The sequence below is a fragment of the Leuciscus leuciscus genome (assembly GCF_965113295.1).
Source record: "Leuciscus leuciscus genome assembly, chromosome: 3".
Lineage (NCBI taxonomy): Eukaryota > Metazoa > Chordata > Actinopteri > Cypriniformes > Leuciscidae > Leuciscus > Leuciscus leuciscus.
The window spans coordinates 44,155,242-44,180,482 of record NC_138727.1 but is presented as its reverse complement, the minus strand read 5'-3'; the positions used below and the strand labels follow the sequence as shown (position 1 = coordinate 44,180,482).

At 36.7% G+C, this 25,241-nt stretch overlaps 1 protein-coding gene across 1 annotated transcript in view; it reads right to left on the bottom strand.

Annotated features, from left to right (window-relative positions):
- The window catches only part of nr3c2 (nuclear receptor subfamily 3, group C, member 2), an 80,557-nt gene that overhangs the window by 13,014 nt on the left and 42,302 nt on the right, over positions 1-25,241 (bottom strand). Inside the window, exons 3-6 of the mRNA XM_082163218.1 lie at positions 18,484-18,611; positions 5,792-5,908; positions 3,820-4,137; positions 1,568-1,712 (exon numbers count right to left, since the gene is read on the bottom strand). Of these exons, the coding sequence (XP_082019344.1) occupies positions 1,568-1,712; positions 3,820-4,137; positions 5,792-5,908; positions 18,484-18,611 (708 nt within the window). The remainder of the gene's footprint in view (positions 1-1,567; positions 1,713-3,819; positions 4,138-5,791; positions 5,909-18,483; positions 18,612-25,241) is intronic.

Below are 25,241 nucleotides of genomic sequence, written 5' to 3'. Positions count from 1 at the left end.
TCTTCCAGTCCAGAGAGATTTTTATTTAATATTCTAACCTTCTGTTTTCAGATGGAATGAGAAAAGAGTTCAATTCCTTGTTTCAGCAGCTGTAAGAATCTCAGTTTATGGTTTCGTTACAATTGCTTTTCTTATTATTCATTTTATTTACACCATACACATTCTCTCATAAATGATCGATTTTGTTGAGAACAACAGAAGAAAAATGGCTTTTATCGTGACTCTTCTTTAAGTTGCTATGGAGAGTTTTTTATTTTATTTTAAGTGATGTTAATGAATATTATGAGAGGTGTGAAAGTTGGAAGCAGTGTGCATACACAGCAGATCACCATACATATGTGAACTTATATTTCTGGCTCCTTTTGACATACTTTTAGAGGACAGTGAAAAGTGTTGCAACTCGACACCTGGAAACTTTTGTTTAAAGGTAGACATACAATGTTTTCAATCAATATATTTTAAGGGCACTGCTGCGCTAGTCCTGCAGTGCTTCTCAACTGGTTTTGATTCAGGACCTAGATTTTACATTGGACATTTGGCGACCAACATGTCTTTAAAACCAAATATAAAAATGAACTTCATATATATATATATATATATATATATATATGCATGGTATATACATGGTATATACAAACCATGAATCTGTTTATAAATGGCATATATATATATCGTTATTTTTTTTTATTTTTTTTTTTGCAAATATTGTGGAGGGCTACACTCTGCTGCCTGCAGTGCATAGCTTAAATTACCTGGAGAACAACCCTTAGATTGTTGTCACAATCCCATATATAAACAGATTCATGTCAGGAGGTTAAAATGAGTTAAAATGCAAGTCTTTGGGACTGTGCTGAAGGACTGCTAATTGTTCAAGATTTAAAGCAACAGAGCTCGTTCAGAACTGTGTCAGCGTGCCAGAAAATATGCGTGACTGTTTGTCATCAGGATGTGTGGAAGTCGCACATAAGGTGCTGAGCATATATTAATATGTATTCATGCCAATTAATTCAGTAAAGACAACTTTTGCCCAAGTTCTTTCCAAGTCATTTGGCAGATACAATGAAGTACTCCAATTTACCTGCAGGGGTCACTGTGCTCTATTTTTCCTCTTCTCACACTGCACTCAATAAATGGACATTTAGCTTTGAAAAGCACACAATCACACTCTTTCCACTCAACACTTCTTGTCGATTGTGCTGATTATGTGCCCCATTGACCTAACTCTGCCCTGATAAAATGTTATCAAGAAGCGTTTATAGGGAAAATGTATTTCCTAGAGGAGTAATTGAAGTGACAGGTTTGAGGTCACAGTCGTAGGCTTGCTGGGAACATGCTTATTGAGTTTATCATTTTGTTTCATTATCTTAACTTGTGTAACTTGAAGCACCAAATTACATAGACAGGGTTAATCTAAAGCCAATGCTTGTCTGTGTGTTGTAGTTTATTGAAAATAAGTTTTTATTTATTTATTTGGTTCCATTTACTTAAAATGTTTGGATGGATTTTGAATATTATGGAAATCAACATCTCTAAATGAAGTAAACATGCATTGTGTGAGTTAGCTTACTCGTTGAAGACGAGGTCAGGGGCGAAGTAGAGCATTTGGGCGTTGGTGTGTTTGTAGGATCTCCAGCTGAGGGAGAAGGAGGAGAGACACATCCAGGAATACTGGATCAGCGTGATTTGGTCCTCAATGGGTAGACTGCGGAAACCTGGGGTGGGGGGGAAAGGGCAAGTTAACACAGAGCAAAGAGACATATGGGATACTCGAGGGCATGACTTGCCCTGAAGCAGAGCTATTGAGCCATAACTGTAGGCTCTAAGAAACAAAATAGAATCTACTATCCTGTGCTTTTGTTCACACAAAAAAACAGCTCTTGTTATATGGCAAAAGCCGCTTCAAAAATTGTAATTGTTGTGTTCCACAGAAAAATTACAGCATAAGGGTTCAGAATGATATGAAGATGAGTAAATAATGATAGAACATTCATACTGTTATTTTAAAAGAGACCTAGTGGATGTGGATAGTAACATTATGTTTGGAAAGAGCAAGTAAAGTCTTATTTACTTATTTAGTTAATGTACTGCGTGTGGCTGTTGCGAATTTAACAGTGTAAGGTTGATTCTAGAGCTGCTGAAATTTGTTCACAAATGAAAAAGTCTCGCAGTGCGCTCGGCACAATCAGATTTACATGAATCACTGAAGGTTTCCACTCATTGTCCTGTTGTCAAAGACCGTTACCAATACAGCAGACTGGAGTCTTGCCAAGACTCACATTGAGAGCTGTGAAGTCCCCCACAAGCTATAATTTTAGCCACACGAGGACACACTACAGTTTAAACTTATCGGTGAAGCATAGACTATTTTTGGCTTGCCTGCAATATGCAAATTCAATGTAATATTTCTTCCAGGCAATCTCTAATCCAGGCAATCCTTGTGTTATCCTTTCTTATAAATGATAATTTTCTTACATTATCCTTTTATAAACTGAAATTATTGTCAATGAAATTTGCACAAACTTACAAAACTTAAACTTAAGTGTTGAAATACACCCTATTTTTCCCCATCAAATTCTCATCCTTATCAGCGGTTTTTGACTCCTAAAGTGGATTAAAATCACATGTGAATCACAGAACAATGTGGATATAGAACAAAATAACTAATAATGAACATCTGCAAGTCATCACTTGTAGATTGGTTGAGCGTGTGATGCATTGACTGCCCAAAGCCTGACTGGGAAGTCTTTGAAAGTCAGTGAGCCAGTTTGCCCTGGTGTGTTTTCAGCCTTCTATTTATATATCCGGATATAGCAAGCAGACACCCTGGTATCAAATAATTGCAATACAGCAAATGACCGTCTTGTAGCAAGGTACCTTGAAAACTTAATTTGGAAAGGCAAAAACAGATTTTTATAAAATATTTAATATGAGTTGCGTGGGATGTTTTGTTGCATAATATAGTGCGATTTATGCAACATATGCTAGTGATTCTCAATCGGTTACTGTTACCACAGACAAAATCAACCTTTGATTCCTCTATATGATAAGGCAACCTACTTTTGACATGGTTTTAAAAATTAACTCGGAAGCTTGTGGCCATACACTACCATTCAAAAGTTTGGAGTCAGTAAGATTTTTTTACAAATAAATTCATATTATTATTATTATTATTCAGAAAGGATGCATTAAATTGACCAAAAGTGACAGTAAAGATGTTATTAAAAGATTTCAAATAAATGAGGTTCTTTCTAGCTTTCTGTTCATCAGAGAATCCTGGAGTAAATGTTTTCAACATTGATAAAAATAAGAAATGTTTCTTGAGCACCAAATCAGCGTATTGGAATGATGATGGAATAACGGCCAGCTTTGCCATCACAGGAATAATTACATAAAAAAAAAAAAAAAAAAAGTTATTTTAGACTGTAATTATATTTCACAATATAATGACCGGATTCTTGATAAAATTATCACAGCCTTGGTGAGCATAAGAGACTTTCAAAAGCATGAACAAATCTGACTGACCCCAAACTTTTGAATGGTGAATATAAAGGTCAACCCTTTCATTTTTCTCAAGTGAATTAAGCATGGGCTCAAGATATAGAACTTCATGATTTATGTAAATTGTCTTTTGAATTTGAAGATGACCACCTTACTAAACTATACCAAAGCACCTGACAGGTCAAGGATTGTGATAATGGTTTCTAAGCACATTTCAGAGACTAACAGCTCAACGAATACTTCACCTTGAATAACCCTGGCAATCTGAAAGTGCGGAAGACGGAATATGAGAAACAACCAAAATTTGCCTTGGAATCGTACCTGGAAGTACTTTGGCCCATTTGACCACTCGGATCATCTGTTTGCCGGCGAGCTGGTTGAGGCTGGTGAGCAGGTGGTCGGTTGTGTCGGGCTGTGTGTTGTCGTATCCAGCGAACACAACTTCAGGCTCTATGAGCTCCAGGACGCTACACACGGTTGGGGACAGAAACGGTGCTACCGTGGGGACGTGGGGGACGAGAGCGGTGGATGAGCTCAACTCTTTCTCCGAGGTCAGAAACGGAGGCCCTTCCTTTGAGTTCTGCAGGGAAGAATCCTCGCTAATGCTTTTCATCTTTCCCAACTTCTTCGACTTCCGCGCTGAGAAATAACAAACGTGTATTATTAAAGCTGTTCGCTTCAGCAGCCTGATCCATTTTATGAATAATTACAATTAATGTTAAACACTGAAGGTTCTTAAAATGATTTATAAGAGAGATAAATAATTTGAAATGAACAAGATATTAATGAAAAGACCCCCAGTGTAGTCTGGGAGCAGGTTTCTTGCAGTTTTTCATATCTGAAAGGAGCTGGAGCTGATAGAAGTAATTATTGAAGTAGAGATGGATCTTATAGCAGGGATCACAGTTTAAATCCCTGCTGTATAGATGTGACCTGTTATGTAGTTCAGCAGGATGCTGTTAATTGACTGTGTGTGTGTTCCAATTTGATATTAATTGCAAGATTCCTGTGCCAACAGATTTCATATCACATCAGTAAGTGAGACTGAAGGTGGCATATGTGCTAGTCCCAATAAATGCTCAAATTTTGGAACTTCAATAAACATTATTAACTAATGTTTTCAAATAATATGCTTGTATAAGAAAAAAAATGAAATGTGTCAGTAAACTCCATAGGGGTATATATATATATATATATATATATATATATATATATATATATATATATATATATATATATATATATATATATATATATATATATATATAGTGTCATTAAACTGGTTGAAAACCCTGTATTTAAATAAAGTTAATGCCCATGTTATTTGTCATCTATCCAAATAGGTAAAAAAGCAGAATGACCTCTCTCAAGTAATGACATCAAAGAAACACCATAATTCTCATTCTATATTGGAACTTTATGTAATTTCAGGTAGGTGAATATTTGTTTGTATTGTTTTCAAGATGCTCTTAAAGGAAAGAATGGACAGAACATAGATTGCAGGAAATCTTGTTTACTGAACTAAAGCTATTTACTCTGTTATTCAGTGATGATAGCTGGTTTAAGATAAACTATTTATGAGACATTTTTTAAACTTTATTTGTATTTGTATTTTATTTATTTAAGAAACTTTCCCCCAACAAACTGACATTTAGCAACCCAACCATGTAGACACGTGGCTTTGATCAGAGCTGGCCAAATGACTCTACTTAAAACTTTTTGTTTCTCCTGGTCTTTGTGCTTGTGTGTTTGTCCGTTTCTAAATTTGGAATCACTAGTTAATCTTTACCTAATGTGTCGTTTTCAGGAGTTTACATGGCCGTAGTGATGTACACAGGAAAACCCATAGTTTGTTGGGTTTAATAATAAGGTGGCTCTAAGTTTTCAATAATGTTCCAATAATCAGTGTGACCCTTGCCTAGCATTTGTTACACCAACAACCAAAATCTTTTTGAAATCAACCACACTATCAAAGTTTTAAACAGCTCCCCAAGTACACACTCATATTGTGTTGCAATTATATTGAAAACACAGATGTATGTGAAGTACTTTTCAATATGTTCTTTTAAGTCACTTACCTTTTATTAAAAAAACGTTTCTGTGGAACATTGTAAAGGCAAAGGCAGTGCCTCTTATTATAACATTCACAATAATATATATATATATATATATATTTTTAATCTCTTGGATATGTTTTATATATTTTAAGATTTATGATCTCAGGTGTGACGGTATAATTGTTTCATATCATTTCACAACAGCTTTTAGTCCCATAGTAAGTAAATTCAGTTACCCCCAAGATTCATCCCAGCTTGTAGACACTTCCGTACTCTGCAGGCTGGGCAGTTTTTCCGCCGAATCTTGTCAATGATACAGTCATTCCTCCCAGCACACAGGTAGTTGTGCTGACCTGCAAGAAGAAATAGAAAGTGTTCAAGATCTCTGTATAAATCTCTTTGTCTGTATCCTCTTTTTCTGTCGGAATTATTACAGAAATTAAGAATAAGTTCTATCATGGTCAGATGAATAATGAGCTGTCAATTTAACACCCATTTAGTACATTAAACATGTTTTTCTGTGGGGGCTTTTAAAAAAAAACTAACAAAAAAAATCTATATATTTTGGTTAATTTGAATAATTCATCAATATAATATGAATTTAATTACATTTATTATGGAACACAAAAAGAAAGATGTCAGTTACATGCATTAGTCAAAGTGGGACCTTCACAAGGACACAGTGATGCATTCTGGTCATCTCTATGTAAGTATCAGATGAAAAGAAGACAGCTGTCCTACACTTTACGCCCCTCACTATTATCATAGAGCACAAATGAGCCATCCCAAATAGTGTTTTTGAGTGTGTCATGGGTTGGCTGATGTCTTGGCGCGGGATACTACGACAGAGACCGTAACAGCCTGAGAATCCCTCATGCGCTGCCTTCATCAGCCAAGGCCACAGCTCTCGTTTCAGAGCACCATTCCGCTCCACTGGCTCGCCGCACACCCACGCGCTCCACGGGCCGGAGCAGTGCGCCGCAGGGCCGCATCCAGGCACTGTGGCCATGTACATCTCTCTTTCATTCTCTTACCCATATTCCACCCCCTCTTTCACTCGTGCATCATGGGAAGGACGTGCTACCTACATGAGGGCACTTTCCTTTAGCGCTTATGGACCGTGTGGCTGCAGACAGGCACGATGAGTGTTTTCGGTGGTGGGGAAAATGCTCAGCGAGTCTGTCTAAAAGCTGCCAAAAAAGCCCAGGATCTGCAAACGGAGCAACAGCAGCTGTAGCCTCGCCACTATTTCTGGCTAAATCACATGACCCCTTACATAAGCCCATTTTTCTTGCTCTAAAAAACCGTAAACTGCGACACAGGAAACACAACGAAGCCCTCCTCCGCCTCACCACCCAAATACAGACGCAAATCAGACCTGAAATCTGTTCGGCTGACTCTCTGACCACTCTCCACAGCTGCCCCACAAATCCTGTTAATCATTATCCCAACAGAAGCACTTACATAGACTGTATCGTGCTCTGTGTGTCTGTATCAGCGCACGTGTGTTCGTAAAGGTGTTTATGGACAAAGGTAGCAGAGAAACTGTTTGTGCGCGCCTGAGGACAAAAGAGGAACGTCAAGCATTGTAGTGTTTCAGCACACTGTAGGTTGTGGATCTATATCTGTGTGGTGTTTATGTTCATTGCCTTAAAGAATCACAGCAAGTGCATATTATGGTCTATCACAGTAGTATGTCATTGTTTAGCTATTGTTTTCTCAAAGTTTAGTTTTTTGGTTTCTGATTGTGTGCCTTTAGTGTTGAAAGTTTTAAGTTCTGTTTCCTTGGTGAGATAATACTAAAATTCAAATTGAGTTTAAAGGAATAGTTAACCGAAAAATATCATATCATATAATTGACTCACCCTCATATCATTCCAAACCAAACTTTTTTTCTTTCTTCTGCTGGACATAAAAGGAAATATTTTAATGACTATCCGTTTGGGTGAATTTAAGACAATGACAGTACACTGCGCCATAAGATTGCCTGTGTGTCAATTATCTTTTCACACTCCAGTCCAGTAAGTGGCGGAAATGCTCACCTGCTTCTTCTGGTGTTTCTGCACACCAGGGTTTTTTTTTTTTTTTTTACTGTTAAAATTGCTTACATATTGGGCTGTTTTTCACCGAAACAATCGGAGCAATTGGAAAATGTTTGGCGAGCCACATACACTTTTCCTGAAATTCTTGGGTGCTTTATTAAGGGTTAAAGTGAGTCACAATGTACTATATTTGTATTGAATTAACCCAACTTTTTTCTTTTCTTTTTTCCTCCTTTGTGTGTGTTCCCCCAGAAGAAATGAATGCAGGTTTGAAACGACGTAAGGTTGAGAAAAGTTTTACTGCTGATTTATTTAGCCACTTCCAGCCTGAAATGTTGTGGATCCAACAAATTCAACTCCTCATACCTGTACACATTGTACCAAATGTCATTAGTTTCCACAAAAGTGAGTTTAATAATCATTTGTTAACAAACAAGTATTCATTTTTTTCTGCATTAAATTATTACATTTCTGAAATGCATAACTTAGACAGTTGCCTCTAAATTGTAATGTCGATACATGCATTTTCTGTAAAGCTGCTTTGAAACGATGTGTATTGTGAAAAGTGCTATACAAATAAATGTGAATTGAATTAAATTGAATTAATATTAAGGCTGAATTTGGAATACTATTTCAATCATTTCAAATCAGCCTAAGTGTGTGCATGTGAAGTGCTAACATGGGGGTTCCTGTACAAGCTTGTCTACTTTTAGCCAGTTACGTCATTCATGATAGAGCGATGCACGGAAACCCTAGCCTGTCAGCTTATAAATGAAGCAGACATTTCAAAAAGTAAATCCATGTGAGACGCATATAGTGCAGTATTCACAACTTTTTATTTTTATTTTTTTTTTTAGCTTTCGTGTCCTTTCTGGCTTTAACTTGGACACATTAACTTCTCCTTCAAAGTCAAGCTTTCAGATCTAAATGTAGGTTAGATATGTGACACTGTATAACCATGAAAACTCATGGTAATACAGTGTCATATACCTAACCTACATTTAGATCAAGATGAATAAGCCGCCCCTTTTCACATTAGCCGTTAGCTACAACATGTAGCATAGAAAAACACAGGCCAATGAATCAGCATCTGTCTAGTTCTTTCACCATGTACTTCAAATCTCTTCCAAACATGTGACTCGCTGCATCATTAAAGGGATACTTCACCGTTTTTTCATATTAAACTATGTTATTCCCTTAACTAAGACGAGTTGATACATACCTCTCTCGTCTCAGTGCGTGCACTAAATCCCTCTGTCTTGCGGCGAAACTTTGTTAGCCCAGTTCATTTAATATGGGCCAAGCAGAGAAGATACCAAACACCTCCACGTTTTCCCTATTTAAATACAGTTACTCGCGAAGTGTAACTCGACCTAGGACGGTGACACAAAACAAAACGTTGCGCTTTTCTAAGCGTGTACAATGGATAACTATTTTGTATGGCGGAATACCATAGCAAGTGCTTGTAAGCACTTCGACTTGGCGCAGTAATATCTTCACTAGAGGGAGCGGGGGCCGGTGAGAGGATTTTTCACGAGTGAAGATATTACTGCGCCAAGTCGAAGTGCTTACAAGCACTTGCTATGGTATTCCGCCATACAAAATAGTTATCCATTTTACACGCTTAGAAAAGCGCAACGTTTTGTTTTGTGTCACCGTCCTAGGTCGAGTTACACTTCGCGAGTAACTGTATTTAAATAGGGAAAACGTGGAGGTGTTTGGTAGCTTCTCTGCTTGGCCCATATTAAATGAACTGGGCTAACAAAGTTTCGCCGCAAGACAGAGAGATTTAGTGCACGCACTGAGACGAGAGAGGTATGTATCAACTCGTCTTAGTTAAGGGAATAACATAGTTTAATATGAAAAAACGGTGAAGTATCCCTTTAAGGAAATCAGAGGTGTTCAGACAGCCATTTTCAATGTGACTCAGTGACCTCTGACCTTTAACAACCATCAGTGATGCGAAAAAAGTTGAGCTGAGCTTGACTAGCAAAGGGAGTTAAGAAAATGATCCACCACCCAATGCAGCACTTGCTTTAGTAGCTTATAGCAACCAACAGCTCCATGACCTCCACGATTAAATAACAGTGTGAATCCCCTTTCAGTATATGGCATTACCAATTTCAATTTATCAAGTAAGAGACTGATTTATTTCTGCTAAATGTTTATTTTTAATTTTTTTATGTAAACTGCAGTTAATAACTCTTGTTTTCTGTGTTCTTCCAGCACGACCAGATTCAGTCTTCAGAGGGATTATTGTATGAACAGACACATGAGAGTTAAATTACAGACCATAGCGCAGCTGTAATCATTTATGAAAATACTTTTTTCCAGTTTCCTCTCATCATTTGTTATTTCCACACGTGTACTTCCTGCACTTTGCAGTCCTCTGCTTTCCTGTTAGAAATTGTATCTGGTCCAAGGTTGAAAAGCTACAGCTTTATCTGTGTAGAACGTCAAACAGTGCTTTAATTTCCAGTGGAAAAACGTGCTATATATTTGTACTGTACATGGAAATTTATATTTGTTGCTGTGCATTAGGCTTAGAGCTGCCTTGAGGGCAACATACAGATTAATAAACTAAGATTGTTCAGAATCAGAATTAGTTGTTGTGGTTATAATGCTAAATCGAAACAGTAAGAAGCAGCTGTCATCGACTGACCAGAAAACAGCCTTTTGTAACCTCAGACATATAAAAAATACAGGGTCATGACCTATGTCCTAAAATATATTGATGTTGGAAACACAGATGCCAATATGTGATAGCCGTCATCCGATTTGCTTAAACACAAAGGGTGTCTCATTTTGCATTGATGTCAAAGAACAAAGGTATCACCCAGAAGACGGAAGAGATGGCAGATACTGAAAGCAGCGGTGCATAGGCAAACACAGAGGGTTATTTGAGGTGAGGAAAAAATGACACGTATGACCTGTTTAGTGGACTGTATTGTTGTTCGACCTGTTAACACTACAGTGCACGTCACTGACCAATGAAAGCACTCTGAATTCTGTCATATTTCAGTATGTATGTCTGTCAAACTCAAGCAAGACAAAGTGGAGTTTCAATTTTTGTCATTAAAAGCTTATTTCAAATGCATCCTTAGGGCTGTAAATTATGGAAGCCATTTCTGCTTTAAAAAAAACTATATCTCACAATTGTGACTTTATATGTGACTACAATATATTTATATACATGTACAAAAGTTTGATTGATAAAACAATGTATACTCTTCTATTTCAAATAAATGCTGTTCTTTTGACATTTTCTATTTATCAAAGAACCTTGAAATGTATCTCACATTTTCCCCAGAAATATTAAGCAGCATAACTTTTAAATATTGATAATAATAAAGCATGTTATTTGAGCACCAAATCAGCATATTAGAATGATTTCTGAAGGATCATGTGACACTGAAGACTGGAGTAATGATGCTGAAAATTCAGCATTGCCATCAGAGGAATAAATTACATTTTATAAAATGAAATAGAAAACAATTATTTTAAATTGTACTAATATTTATGTTTTTTTCTGTATTTATTTTGAACAAAAACAAACAAACAGTAAAAACAGAAATATATTAAAATAATGTATGTTTCTATAGTATATATATATATATATATATATATATATATATATATATATATATATATATATATATATATATATATATGAAAACTATAATGTGACTTATCTTAATATTTATTTCACAATTCACTTTTTTTATTTAATTTGTTTTTTTTATTCGAATATGGAAATATTTAGTTTTTCCCTTGCAAAGAAATCATTAAGGATCCTGGTAATTTGTACTTATTGGCATCATCAGATGCTGTGTTTTGCTGTTGTTGTATTTCCATGAGTTTCTCACTCACATAATGATGCATGTTTCTGTTCCAAATACAAAATACAAAATACACAAATAACTGTCATATATAGACCCATACATCATGTTAAAACCTCTGCAGTAGATCGGTGCAATTTCCATCAGTATTATAATTACAAAGTCACAGAAAAGTTTCAAAAACTCCTCTGAAATTAGGTCTCTTGTTTCATTATGGTCTAGCACAGTGTTTCTCAAACCTGTCCACCCACCACCACTGGGACCCCCTTTAATGGTCTAGCAAGTTCAATATAAGCCTATAAATGGTGAGTTGTGCAGGACTGACACTGAATATCATTAAACATGATGACATGCCAAGACACTGATGGCTTTTGAATAATAAGCATCTGCTGAGCTGTCAGAAAAATAATCACTGCACAACCCATATGGAAAAGAATCACTACACAACCCATATGGAAATCACAGCCATGCTACAGACTGTGGTTTGCATGGGAGTTTGAAAATGGACAAGTGATGAGGAAGTGTGTTGATGGGAAAACTGTAGATAGAAAAACTGCCTCATACTTTTTTTTTTTTTTTTTTTTTTTCGAGTAAGGACATCTCAAACATAAAAAACCTTGATGGTGTGGCATCACCTATGTTTATATATATGCCAATAATCTGATTATTGACAATAATCAGAATAAGAAATTACTCGCATTAAGATTTTACATGACTTGAGCAAACCTCTTTAAATCTGTTTACATGCCATTATTTTGATTATACTCAAATAAATGTGGTTGTTTTATTGGCATTGTACTGCAACTGTGATACATTTCACATCCCACAATACAAAATGTTAAATTGAAATGCAATAGACCGATTTGCTGCAAAACTCGCTTTCCTTGCTTTTTGTCCGTGCTAGGATATTGGGCCTCCCTAATTTTGTAGAAAATGCTTAAAGTGTATCCATTCTAAACGTTTTTGATCATCAATAATACACATGATGTCCAGTAAAACTCTAAGCATAAACTTTATTTCCTGAGCTCCCCAGTTTTCAAAGCAGTGCATGAGTGCTGTTCCCCTAACACTAGCATGTGCATTTCGTTTTTTTTCACAGAATGGTTCCAAATTGGGTACCAGCTCTGACACCAGCACAGTCAAAAAGGGTTGGAAACATGCCTTTATAAAGACGTCTAACACCAGGAACAGCTAAAACACTATAAACATTGTATGTGGATTCCTTTCATTTAGCGGTTGTCCCTCTCCATGCCGGAGGTCCCAAACCAGCTAAACCAACACAGTGAAACTCGTCTATCCCTAGTGCCAAATGTAATTACAAATTCTTATAATAAAGGAACAAATATTTTAGTGCTCAGACTGAACAGCTGTAGTGCTCCTAATAAAAGTCTGTTGAGAATTAGCTAGTACCATATGGCCACTTCACACTATTCCCACAGAAACAAGTGTTTATGATGGTATTAGTTATTATCTGAACAACTCAGCAACTACACAACAGAGGTTGTTAAGTGTTGACTGCAATATTTTCCTTTTGCGGTTTTCTTTCGTACCAGAGAGAGCACTTCAGAACTTTTCACACTTCAAAAAAGTGTGAAGAGTGAAAAAAAAGGTCTATCTACTTCCTCCCAATAGGAAGGTTATTCCAAAAGGTAGCATCTTAATTATGCTGCATTTGATAATTAATTGATAATCTTAATTATGATACATTGCTTTGGCCAAATTCTAAAGGTGTGGTCACATTTAACATTGTTAGTTAAATTTTACCGGTGAAATCCAGTCATTTCGAAAGAAATCCATGTGATCTGGAATTTCATGTGAGGGGATTTCAGATTTCAGAACAGGCTGCCATTGGTCATGCACATAATCTCTTTGTTGACCAACAGAAAAACTGCTTGGTTTAAAAGTGACCTCATACATTGCTACCACCATTGATACACAGTGACAATAAATGAAAATCGGTCACAGTTTTTTTAATTTTTTGTATTACAGAAATTTCACCAAAAGTTTTCTAATGTAACCACACTTTTAGAAAGCATCACATTTATACTTTGTGGCAAATGAGGCAAGAGAAACTCGTTAAATACTAAAGTGAATTGTTAAAAATTACAGAGTAAATAAGATCTTTTTTCTTTTCTTTTTTTTGCCAGTATTTGTGTTAGCTGAGTATTTAGAGTATGTTTTTTTGAGGCACACCAACAGTACACATTTTCGAACAATTCCTAACAAAAAAATGTATAAAATAACTCATCAGCTCTATAGTAGAGACTCCCAGGACCTGAAATGGCTGGCCCAGATAGGTGAGACATCCATAATGTGTACTGCTGGTGTGCCTCCAGGAACAGGGCTTGAAAACCTTGTGCTGTTAGCTTAGCAACATGCTAATGACAAATTCCACTGAAATCAATTGCCTGTCGAGTCTCCCTTGTGTGGAGCGTTATTTGTGTTAAATTACAGCCTATGTAAAGCATTCAAAATCTTTCTCTTATAACAGTTAGGATACTGCCTTAGAAGGCAGCTGCCCATTTAGGCATCAGGCAGCAAGGCTAGGTTTTAAAACAGACCTGTCTCTGTCTATTCCCTCACTGTGTCTAACGTTTTATCCGTTTCCAATCTTACTGCTCACTCTCCTTCTTCCCCTGGCTCACTCTTCACAATCTCTCTCTCTCTCTCTCTGCCTCCTCCCTCCACCCCCACTCTCTCTCTCTCTCAGATGGTAACTAGGCTGAGGTCAGGTAAGGTAATGGAGCGCACACTCTTACACAGCACTACCTCTGCTGTGGTGTCGGGAAAGCGGCTGCACTTCTGAATGCCCTTGAGGTGTGACCTCATTCAGGGCTCTTAGGAACAATCATGACATGAGAAAATGCATGATATAAACACACACGCTTTTCAAACGTTTAATAACTTCATCTATTACTATCATTAACTAATAAATTACTAAATGTATGTAATAGTGAATGTTACAGCATAATGTACATTCAGCTGGTCATTATCTCTGAATAAACCCTGACAGGATGAACAAGACACGACATGAAGAGTAAGGGTCTCGTATCACCCTGAAATGTTTATTTTGCAATTATGACTGTATTCATGCAGCAAGTTTTCATGCTGATTTACAAATAATAAATAAATGGACATGAAATGTGTCTCACAGGTAATGTGAAACTAGGTCATTATAAAAAACTATTTGACCCATCACCAGAGAGCCATGTATTGACATAAAGGAATAGTGAATTCCCCTATCCCCGCCCCCAAAGGAAAATTTATTTACTGATCCTCATGTCATTCCAAGCCCTTCAAACTTTTGATAATCTTCAAAACACAAGATATTTTGAATGAAACGTGAAATTTCTGTCCCTCCATTGAAAGTCCATGCAACCAAAATGTTGACACGTAAAAAAGTTCAGAGAGAAGTTGCAAAAGTAATCCATATGAATCATGCAGTTTAACTGAAATCTTCTGAAGAGACATGATCGCTTTATGTGATGAACAGATTTCATTTTTATTCACATATAAATATTAGTTAACACACATACAAATATGGAGCACTGTACTGGAACTGTACTTGCTTGATGTACGAGAACAAACCTCATTGGTTATTGCAGAATTAAACTGCTTGATTTATATGGCTTACTTTTGCAATGTCTTTATGAAATTTCTGAAGCATGACCGTTTTGGTTTGCATAACCATTCAATGGACGGACTGAAATATCTCAGGTTTCATTAAAAATACCTTTGGTGTTTCGAAGATGATGGTGGTTTTGGAACAACATGATGGCGAGTAATTGATGACAGAATTTTCTGCAAGATATAGCTTACTGTCTACTATATGAAAAACATGGAATATTCAGGGTTATTTTCAAATTAACATCTAGCTGTTGTTGTCTGTGTAATCGGCAGCATGCCATGGATGCTGTCTTAATTTACACTTCAAATTAAAAAAGTTTTGAAGTTTTGACAAGGTTTTTACAAGTTTTCTTCAGCAACAATATCTAGAGTACATACAGGTGTTTCTTTGAATAGACTCTAAAGATCTCTCTAGTCTGTTTGGCTGTTATAGATGCTCTGTGGAGTTTGGATGTGTCTGTTTGCTTAATCAGCAATTTGCACCTTTCTGAAGAGGCTGTGATAACAATGTGTTGGTGCTAATAAACTGAAAAGTCCACTGTAAGTTTCCTGATAACTGATTAACGCTATTTCACTCCTCTTATCAGATGTGAATTATCCCATAGGACATTGTTACCTGGATTTAGAGGGATAAAAATCCAGGCCTGGGTCTACTTTACCAAGTATTGTGCACAGTGCCGTCGCAGGTGGGGTGCGAGGCCCTGTGCGATCTTGAAGAGCCCTGCTCTTTGATGTGGATGCTCAATTGCGCATGAATAACAGTCACACGGACGTAGCTGTTGTAGTTCTATTGCACGCATAATCTCGCTGCAATACGTTTTTATCAAGTAGAATAATACAGCATAATCATGCACATAGTCTCAACTATGACTTTTTGCTATTTATATCAGAGGGGAAAAAAATCAACTGTGTAACGAGTGGCTTTACATCAAGTCAGCTCGAGAATTTTCATATGAATACATGCATAGATCCGCCTACTTAACCAGCGTGTGTCTTAATGGTCCAGTGGTAGAACTTTCGCAAACCGTGTCAGAGGTTTTGGGTTCTAATCCGCACTCGTATTTAATTTTTTTTTCTCATCAAAACCGATTATGTTCATCAGTGGTTGTATATCAAGTGATTTCACCAGAACGAATAGAGCAGGGGTCGGCAAGTAACTTTGGCCGCGGGCCAATATTTTTTTTAGCCAGTAGATGGCGGGCCAGCTACACAGAGTAGGCCTATGGATACAAATTAAATACTTTTATATAGGCCTATAATCGCGGAATATGATGGGTCCGTCACCGTCCATGGATCATTCGTTCAATCGTTTTTTCAAATTAAAACCAAAAATAAAAAGATGAAAAACGACTTGTTTTTCCATTATTTATTTCCTGAACTAAAATGAAAAAACGAATAACAATGGGTTTTCTGATTTTCTGATTGTGCTCAGATCAAAAATAGAAAAAAATAATTACTGGATTAGACAAATTTTAATTTTGATTTTTAATTTAACACCTTAGGCATATATCAAGGAAATCATTTTACACAGATCAAGTACTATTGTGGTAACAGATTACAGCCATTTTAATAAAGGTGTGAATAGCAATCATACTCATTCGCTTACAGTCCGACTTTTGAACTTTATTCCTTTTTTTTGTATTATTATTTATTCGGGACACACACATACACACCTAAGGTTTAAGGAGTTCTGCGCGGGACTGTTTTTTTTCTGTCCCGCTCCCACAAGGTTCTATTCAGCAACCGCTTAAAATACACTCGGTGTTCACCCGCTTTATTTCCCGACCTGACGGTTCCGCAAAATTTAGATCTCGTTTCCATAATCTCACATTCAAATGTCTCTAACGGCAAGAATGAGATTAAGTAGCCTATAATAAATGCTATACAAAAATTGTGTTCGTGTCAATATAAATATTAGGCTATTTTAACATTGTACTGTCAGCAGAGGAAAAAAATGCCACAGAAAAAAATTATGAAATATAAATAGCCTAACATAAATTAAATAGGACAAAGCCTATCACTCAAATTTCTAAGCAACATAAACGAAAATCATATTGCCCTACTGACAAATGAAGTAGGCTATTTTCTGCCGAACTATTTCAAACATCCTTGCAAAAAAAGAATGTTGTTGACTGACAATGGTTTCAGTACCAAACAGCTCCTCAGAGCTAGGTGTACAGGTGGTCAGAATTAAGTGCGGATACGCTGTCAAAAGATGTCGGGAGTGGGCTATTGTCAGTCAGACCGCCCGCTCCGTCCAAAGTACACCAGAGTTCTGACCGCTAACGTCTTTTGACGCGCGAATGGACACAAAGTGGTCAAGCGTATAACTAGACGCGGCAGGCGCGAATTTGACGCGCTATTCGCGTCCGGTGTGAACGCACAGTTATACTTTAAAATGTAATCCCGCCGCATACTGTGTGAAACACCCATAGGGAATCATGCGGCGGTGAAATCGCCGCGCGACTACGGCTTTTCTCAAGTAGTGGAAGAGTTTTGTGCAGCATTTAGGACTTCCAAAATAATCCGGCGGGCCAGAAAATATTGCTGGCGGGCCAGTTTTGGCCCGCGGGCCGCCAGTTGTCGTTCCCTGGAATAGAGTATCCGCAACGGATTGAAGCGCGCGTCCGAGTGAATACAGTGCGGCGTGTGCGCGAGCCACACGAGAAAACACTGTATCCGCGCCTCTGATCGCAGCGGCGACGAGCACTTTGATCACTTGATTTAAAAAACACATTTCAGCACTAGATCGTCTCTTATTTAAAAAACGAACGAAATGAATGCGCTGCCAGTTAACTGGAGATGTTTTATTTATTTGTAGAATTGTTACATTCGTGCCGCGAGATGTTTTAAAAAGTGGTGGGGAAAAAACCCCCCAAAAAACAGCAGGATTGCGAGGCCCCTTAGTGGCGCGAGGCCCTGTGCGGTTGCACCGTTCGCACAGTCTATGCGACGGCTCTGATTGTGCAGCAGTATAAGGTTAATATTAGTTTATCTCTACAGTATATGGGATTTTTCCCCCAGATATCCTTATTTTCATTTAGATTAACTATTAAAGAGTTGTATAGTACACTTGTATAGAGTTGTAATTAAATGCATCTCTTATAGATCTAACATATATATACACGATTATTTACGATTTAATTGAATTACGATTCAATTATATACAGTAAATATATATAATTGAATATATATATATATATATATATATATATATATAATTGAATTAAAACGCATATCTCGCCATCCAGAATGATTGCAATCTCTAGAACTCTATGAAATATTATGCATAAACCAACCAGGAATTCATACTGCTTTAAACTGGCCTTTTCAGCAAGGATTCATCCTGTTAATTTGACATAAAGACATTTCTCAACAGCAAGAGAGAAATATAAGTGAGAATACAGATGAGAGTCTTACCTTCTACTGCTCTTTTGAAGAAGACTTTGCAGCTTCCACATGTAACAACCCCATAGTGACATCCTGACGCCTCGTCTCCACACACCAGACACACTTTGGCTGTTGAAGACGTGTGTCTCAAAGACGCACTGAAATAAGAGAAAATAAAATGATACCTGTAAATTGTACTTGAGACATTAAGTGACAAACCACATTAATGATATAACGCAATGTTCTCATTATTAAAAATACAGTAGTTATGTCGTATGTGTTGCAGTGGCAGTTCATGGGTAACTGTAGAAATAACCAAAACAACTTAAAGCATTTGACATTTGAAAATATCTGGAAAATCCTAAATAAGATAAATAGAAGTAAATCAACACACATTTAATCAATGAACTGCCTATTTTATTTCAGACACGGGTAAAAAAAAAAAAGAAGAGGTTTCCAAGATAAAAAAGGGAAAATATATATTTTTTTTTTCTAGTTTTTGTAAAACCTTTATACCATTGTAAAGATTCAATTTAATAACTCTAAAAGGTCTTGTGATAAGTATATGATAAACATTTTATTTGACACTGAATACATGGGAGGGTAGACATCTTAATCATTATTTTCAATTATTAAAAATATTGCAAATTTCAAGGTATTTTTTCTGCAGGTTGGTTGCACAGAAAATATTCAATTATTATTATTACAAGTAGCCTAGTAGTAGTAGAAGTAACAGTAATAAACAATAAATTACTGTATTTATATAATTGCATAATTATAATTAATAGATTAAATTCATAAATTAACAGACCCAGGACAAAAAATAAATACCGCCATGTCATTGACCTGCCTATTTCAATAAAATAACCCATAAATAACACCCCAGGTTTGAGCTAAGTTTGTCCTGCTCTACAGGGCGGTTTGAGCCTAACTATTTTAGCACTGCAGAAATCACGTAATTCCCACATTGTTACTGGGCACCCAAAGGGCACGGCATATGTCACTGACTCATAACGTATGTCTCACAATTTTGCTCCAGATCATTCAGGAAGTCAGACTGTACAATATCTAACACAATTGCACCCATTTATAATATTCCGCTTTCAAAATAGTCAAATTATACCTAATCTATTGGAGTCTTAAAATACAGAAATAAATACTGAACAACATTAAGTGGCAGAAAATGGGACAATGTTGGAATCTCAAAAAGAGAGATTTTTATATCCACTGCCCTCCAAAATGAAATTGAAACATTGAAAATGAAGCACATACTCCAAATAGTCTGGCTGACTTGGCAGAAATCTGATTAAATTGCCCAGTGAAACCTGACATAGCCTGAGTGGGCAGAGCCTCTTATAAGGATGCCCTGCGGAGCAGGTGAAAGTCACCCTTTGAAAGACTCCTATGGCGTGCATAAAAAAACACACATAGCAGAGCTCATTTAAAATGAACAGTAAGGCTCTAACAATACGTTAACGACAAGATAGGCTTAGCACGTACCTCCCCCCGCCCCAACTTTGATAATGAGTGTGCTCTCGTTTTAATCAGTAGTGCACGGTAATTGTCTGGTTAGCATTCTGACAACATCCTTGAGTCTTAACAAGCCTCTGGGTCTCAGAGGCACGGCCCCTCTCAAGGCCTGGTGCGGGTAGTAACTTCACAGCGTCTTTCTGACACAGTCGAGAGAGTTGATCTAATTCTCCCTCGTCCATCTAAACACACATTCAATTTGTTAGCCGGTTAGCAGGGGTCTCCTGCGAGGGAGTCGATTGGCAGGCCCCGGTGAGCTAATCGCCCCGGCAGCACCGCAACGCTCGCTGTGCATGATGTGGAGAGGTCTAGCTTTATTAAACTGTTCAGCGAGCCCCTCTTTCTCTTGTTCTGCACCAAACGTTCTTTGCCATGGAGCAAAAAAGAAAAAGACAAAGCAAAGAGCTGACAAGGTGACTGCTTTTGCAGGAAGTAGGTCAGTGTTCATTGTTATAAAACAGAGCGCCCTTATGACCGGCATACTGCGAGACTGCTGCTGTTGTGTTTAGTGCTTAAAAGAAAAACACCAATTAATGATGACAAGTACTTTAGCTGGTGGCTATTACATTGGTATAGATAATGAAGTGAATGCCTGACCTGCCTCCCCTCTCTTAGAAGAAGTTAGAGAAGTTTGATTCCAAACTTCACTTCCGTTTTCGCCGTCTACTCAAGTGTGACTGTGTGTTATTGAAGTAACCCTTGTCTATGTGGTCAGTGAGTGAGTTTACATGTAGAACAAATGCTGATAACTATCAAAAACCTGCTCGATTAAGAAAACCTGACAAACAGAGTTTACGTTAGATGTTGAATGCTTTGAAGAATTCTTCAAAACATGAACATATTGGCCTTTCTTTGATAAAATAATCAAATGTCTTATATGTTATGTAAGATGGTGCATGTAAACAATGCTTGAAGTGATTCTCTGGAAACAGACAGGTAATAAGGAAGGTAATACAAAAAAGGTCTGGGGTAAAGTGAGGACAGATGCAACTATCAGATGTTTACATTTCTCATCCATCGTATCTGCAATTGCAGTCTAACTAGAGTGAATCATGAATTGAGATCATATGGCAATTTTTCTAGCTTTAGGTTTGATGTGTTTTTGCTTGTTTGTTTTTGCAAGAAAAACAAACAAAAAGCAGTAGATATGCCTTTTCATCTTCAGATTTCACAAATAATATTCAGAGATACCACTGTAAGCGAGTGGTTTACTCAAAATACTCAAGGATTCCGAAGCCCTGTTTTGATTGCATTAACAAAAATGCCCTGCATTAATATGACAATTGGGTCATTCCTGTTATGCAATGCCTTTTGAACACTGTAAACTGAATATATATAATAAAAAAAAATATGGCCATGTTTTGCAATTTAAGGAAGGGGGGGGGGGGCAATATATATATACAGTATATATATATATATATATATATATATATATATATATATATAAACAAAATGATTTGCACAAATTATTTAGGAACTGCCTTTTTGGAATGCAGAATAACCTATCAATTAATAACAAAATAAAACAAATGAGGGGAAATTAAGAGATACTTGGAATATTTGCATAATAGTTAATGCAAAGCCTGAAGGGACACAACAAAAATAACAACATCCACTCAAAACAAGTTTTATTTCATGTTAATTTAATTATGATGTAATGATAAGAGATTAATCTAGAACTTTCTATCTTTTAAAATTGTAAATTTCATATATAAATAAACTGCACAGTAGGAATGACCCAATTGCATTCGTTCAGCAGAAACTGTAGTTTATGTAAATGTCAGTGCAAGAGTCATAATACAGTACTTAATAACCAAGTTTCAAGGACAGACAGGAAGGATTTTCTTTTATTTTTTTATTTTTTTACGATGCTACACCCTTATTGTTCCCTGAGCAATTATACAATCCAAATTATTTCGAAGGAAGTAATTGTGAATTGAAACTGTAGTGACCACTTAACGGTCATGTACGGAAATAAGCATAATAATAATTCAACATGTTCAAGCCCAACTTGAAAACTACAAGAAGAAATGGAGTGCAAGGTTTTGGCATTTGCTATATTTTTTGGATTGTGAATATTTATTGCTGCTTACGTGCTGCAGCATCAGCTGAGATCTGCAGAAAGATACTGGCAGGGTTGAGAAAGAAGACTGACAGATGGATCAGGAATGCAAAAATAACAAACCATATAACTGCTCGAATGCACAGCGCTGGAGCTGTCACGTATCAATCTCAACAGAGCGATAAAGCAGCAGTCTTTCTCCTGGCTCTATGCAGAGCAATGGGCAGAAATAGAACATGCAGCGATAGTTACGCTGAATCTCTATCAGTTAAGGTGGGTGTTAAGTTATCAGACTTCACAGCACACAGATGTACAGATGTTAACCAAAGCCAGAGAAAATGAGTCCTGCTCAGCTTCAAGAGGATCACCATTCATTGTGCAAACAGTGACCGCTCTTACAGACAGCCACCTCCTCTTCGGGTCTAGAGTATTTATGTAACAAAACTTGGAATGCGGCAAAAGCTAAAGGTAGATTAGGTAAAACAAACAGGATAGAGGACAAACGGCTTACATAACCAAAGTGAGACAGCCTAAACATTATCACCGCACCCACTCCACGCACTACGCAGAGCGGCCTGCAGAGAATTATGGGTCCCCAGAGTGCTATTAAGACCTGGACCTACCAAAGGGTCAACTGCAACGTCAGTGAGTGCGTGTAAAATGCATTTACATTCTCTTAATATACCATGACCTGAATTCATATATTCTTCATCTGAAATGAGTTGCCCAATATGGCTGCCGCACTAATTGTGTTGAAGCTGTAAATTATGAAGAAGTGGGGGGGAAAAAGAATCTGTGAAACAATTCTTGCAAAAAGAAAAAGAAAAAAAGAAGCTAATTCAGGCATCCAAAAGAGCAAGTGATTTCTTTTAGGATTTTTTTTTTTTAAATGAAAATGAATACAATTTTGAAAATAAATACATTGTAATATATAGTAGGCCTATACTAGTTTGTGCACACACAATTAGGAATTATATAATATTAATTATGCAAATCATTAATTACAGCAGGCAAATAGCACTGCCTTGTGAATCATAAACATCATCCTTAAGAACAGAATTCTTATTAATTGCTATTTTCTTAAATATAAGTGAAGAATATTTTATATTCCCCAAAAACAATGATCATTTGGGGGTGATCAAAAAGGTAAATAACCTCTTAAATTTTGGATATCACACACACACACACATGTTGTGTTTTAATGTTTTAAGGGGACTTTCAATAGACATAACGATTTTTATACTGTACATACTGTATATCATATCCCCTTACACTAACCCTACCCCTAACCCTACCCATTACAGAAAACATTATGCATTTTTACATTTTCAAAAAACATCACTTAGTATAATTTATAATCTGTTTTTCTCATGGTGACCAAAAAATGTCCCCACAAGGACAAGGATTTCGTATATTGCCATCTTTGCCATTTTGTCCCCATAATGTAGGGTTTACCAGGCACACACACACACACACACACACACACACACACACACACACACACACACACACACACACACGGGCAATACACAAATGAATGCAACAGACCGCTTCATCTTCAGACAGGCTCTTAAAACATACCTATTTAAAATGCATGGTACATTAAAAAACACAACACAGAGTGCTGAACTCTCGTCAAGCCAGCAGCAACGAAAATAGTGTGCATGCTTATTATGATTATTACGGTAATCTGCAGGCAGAGCAGAAAAAAAGGACTTTGATGTGTTTTTCATTGAGTTGATCAGCAAGTCTTCCGCAAGAACCACCAGATAACATCAAAGACAATAATTTTCTCCTTGAGAAAAACAAAAAGATGTTTCTAAGAAAATATTTGAGAACGTCTTAAGACTTTTTCAAGAACTGCACTTAGAATTTCTCTCATGTACTTCAATGTGCCTCATTAGAACAGAAAGAGTGTAGAAGCTGTTATTGCTACTATAGCACATTGATTATTTAAATGCATGTGCTGTGTAAGATGTTCAGAAAGATTTGAGAAATAATTTTATAATATATTACTCCTAACCCAAACAGTATAAAACAGTGTTCATTTACAGTTAGTCAGATGCACAGTGCAAGTGATTTTCAAGGCATGAATATTCACCAAAATATGAAGCACACTTGATCTGACATTGGGTGGAGAAACATTTGGAAACATACCGTTTCCTTTACAATTACCGTCTGTCCACATGAGCTCTGCAGGTATGGCAAGACTGACAAAAAACAAGTAAACTATGAATCTGACAGTTGCACTTGGACGCCAATTATTAAGTTGTGTACTTTTTATTAATGTAAAAAAAAAAATGAAGAGAATATAGAAGAACTGCATAGACAAGGATTGTTGACTGTTGACATTGCCACATGTTTTATCTTCCCTAGGGCAGACAGCCTCAGTGAACTCAGTTTTATAACTTTGCTGATATCCAGTCTTCTTTTTATTCCCATCAGACACAACAGTGTAATTATTTGGTTTTGCGTCCTTAAGTGAGTGGTCCATATAATTAAACTATATAATGGATTATTTGAATAGAAAAAAAGTGATTGCTTTGAGCTAATCTTGTGCTTGTTTCCAGATGCTGTACACTGGTTATTAATGCCCTCTATAACAAAAAAAGGTTTTGAGATGTCCTGATCAATGACTTAGGGCAAGTTTATCTTGTGTTACTCACCTAACTAGTTCATCTAAATCAATTGATGTTCATTAGCATGAATATTATTTCCCTAGGCGTGACGAAGCCTGACAGAGAATGAACAGCCATCTATTAGCAGAGCCACGGAGACAGAATCTCATATAATACCCCAGTGGTCAACACCAGATGTGACAGTCTGAAAACATCAACAATGATGCAATGATGTTTTCTGCTGCCAACTTTATCTGTCATTATCTCTATTATCACTACGGGCAACGTTCAGTATATTAACTAAGACAACCACACAAATTTTAATCTTATATGCAAATAAAAAGAATTAGATAAAAAATCTTTTTAAAAGATTTGTGCCTTTTAGTCCATGTCTAGCATTAGATTTAAGGTAACCTACATGACAGTTTTATCCAATCAGATGCTCAATAGAATCACAATGCTCCTCCCACTAATACCACCAGTAGCCATGAAGTAAATCATTTTCAGTTTTTTTTTTTATAGACTAGCCCTTCAATATATATATATATATTCCAAACGTCTTGTTTCAAAAGGAAGTA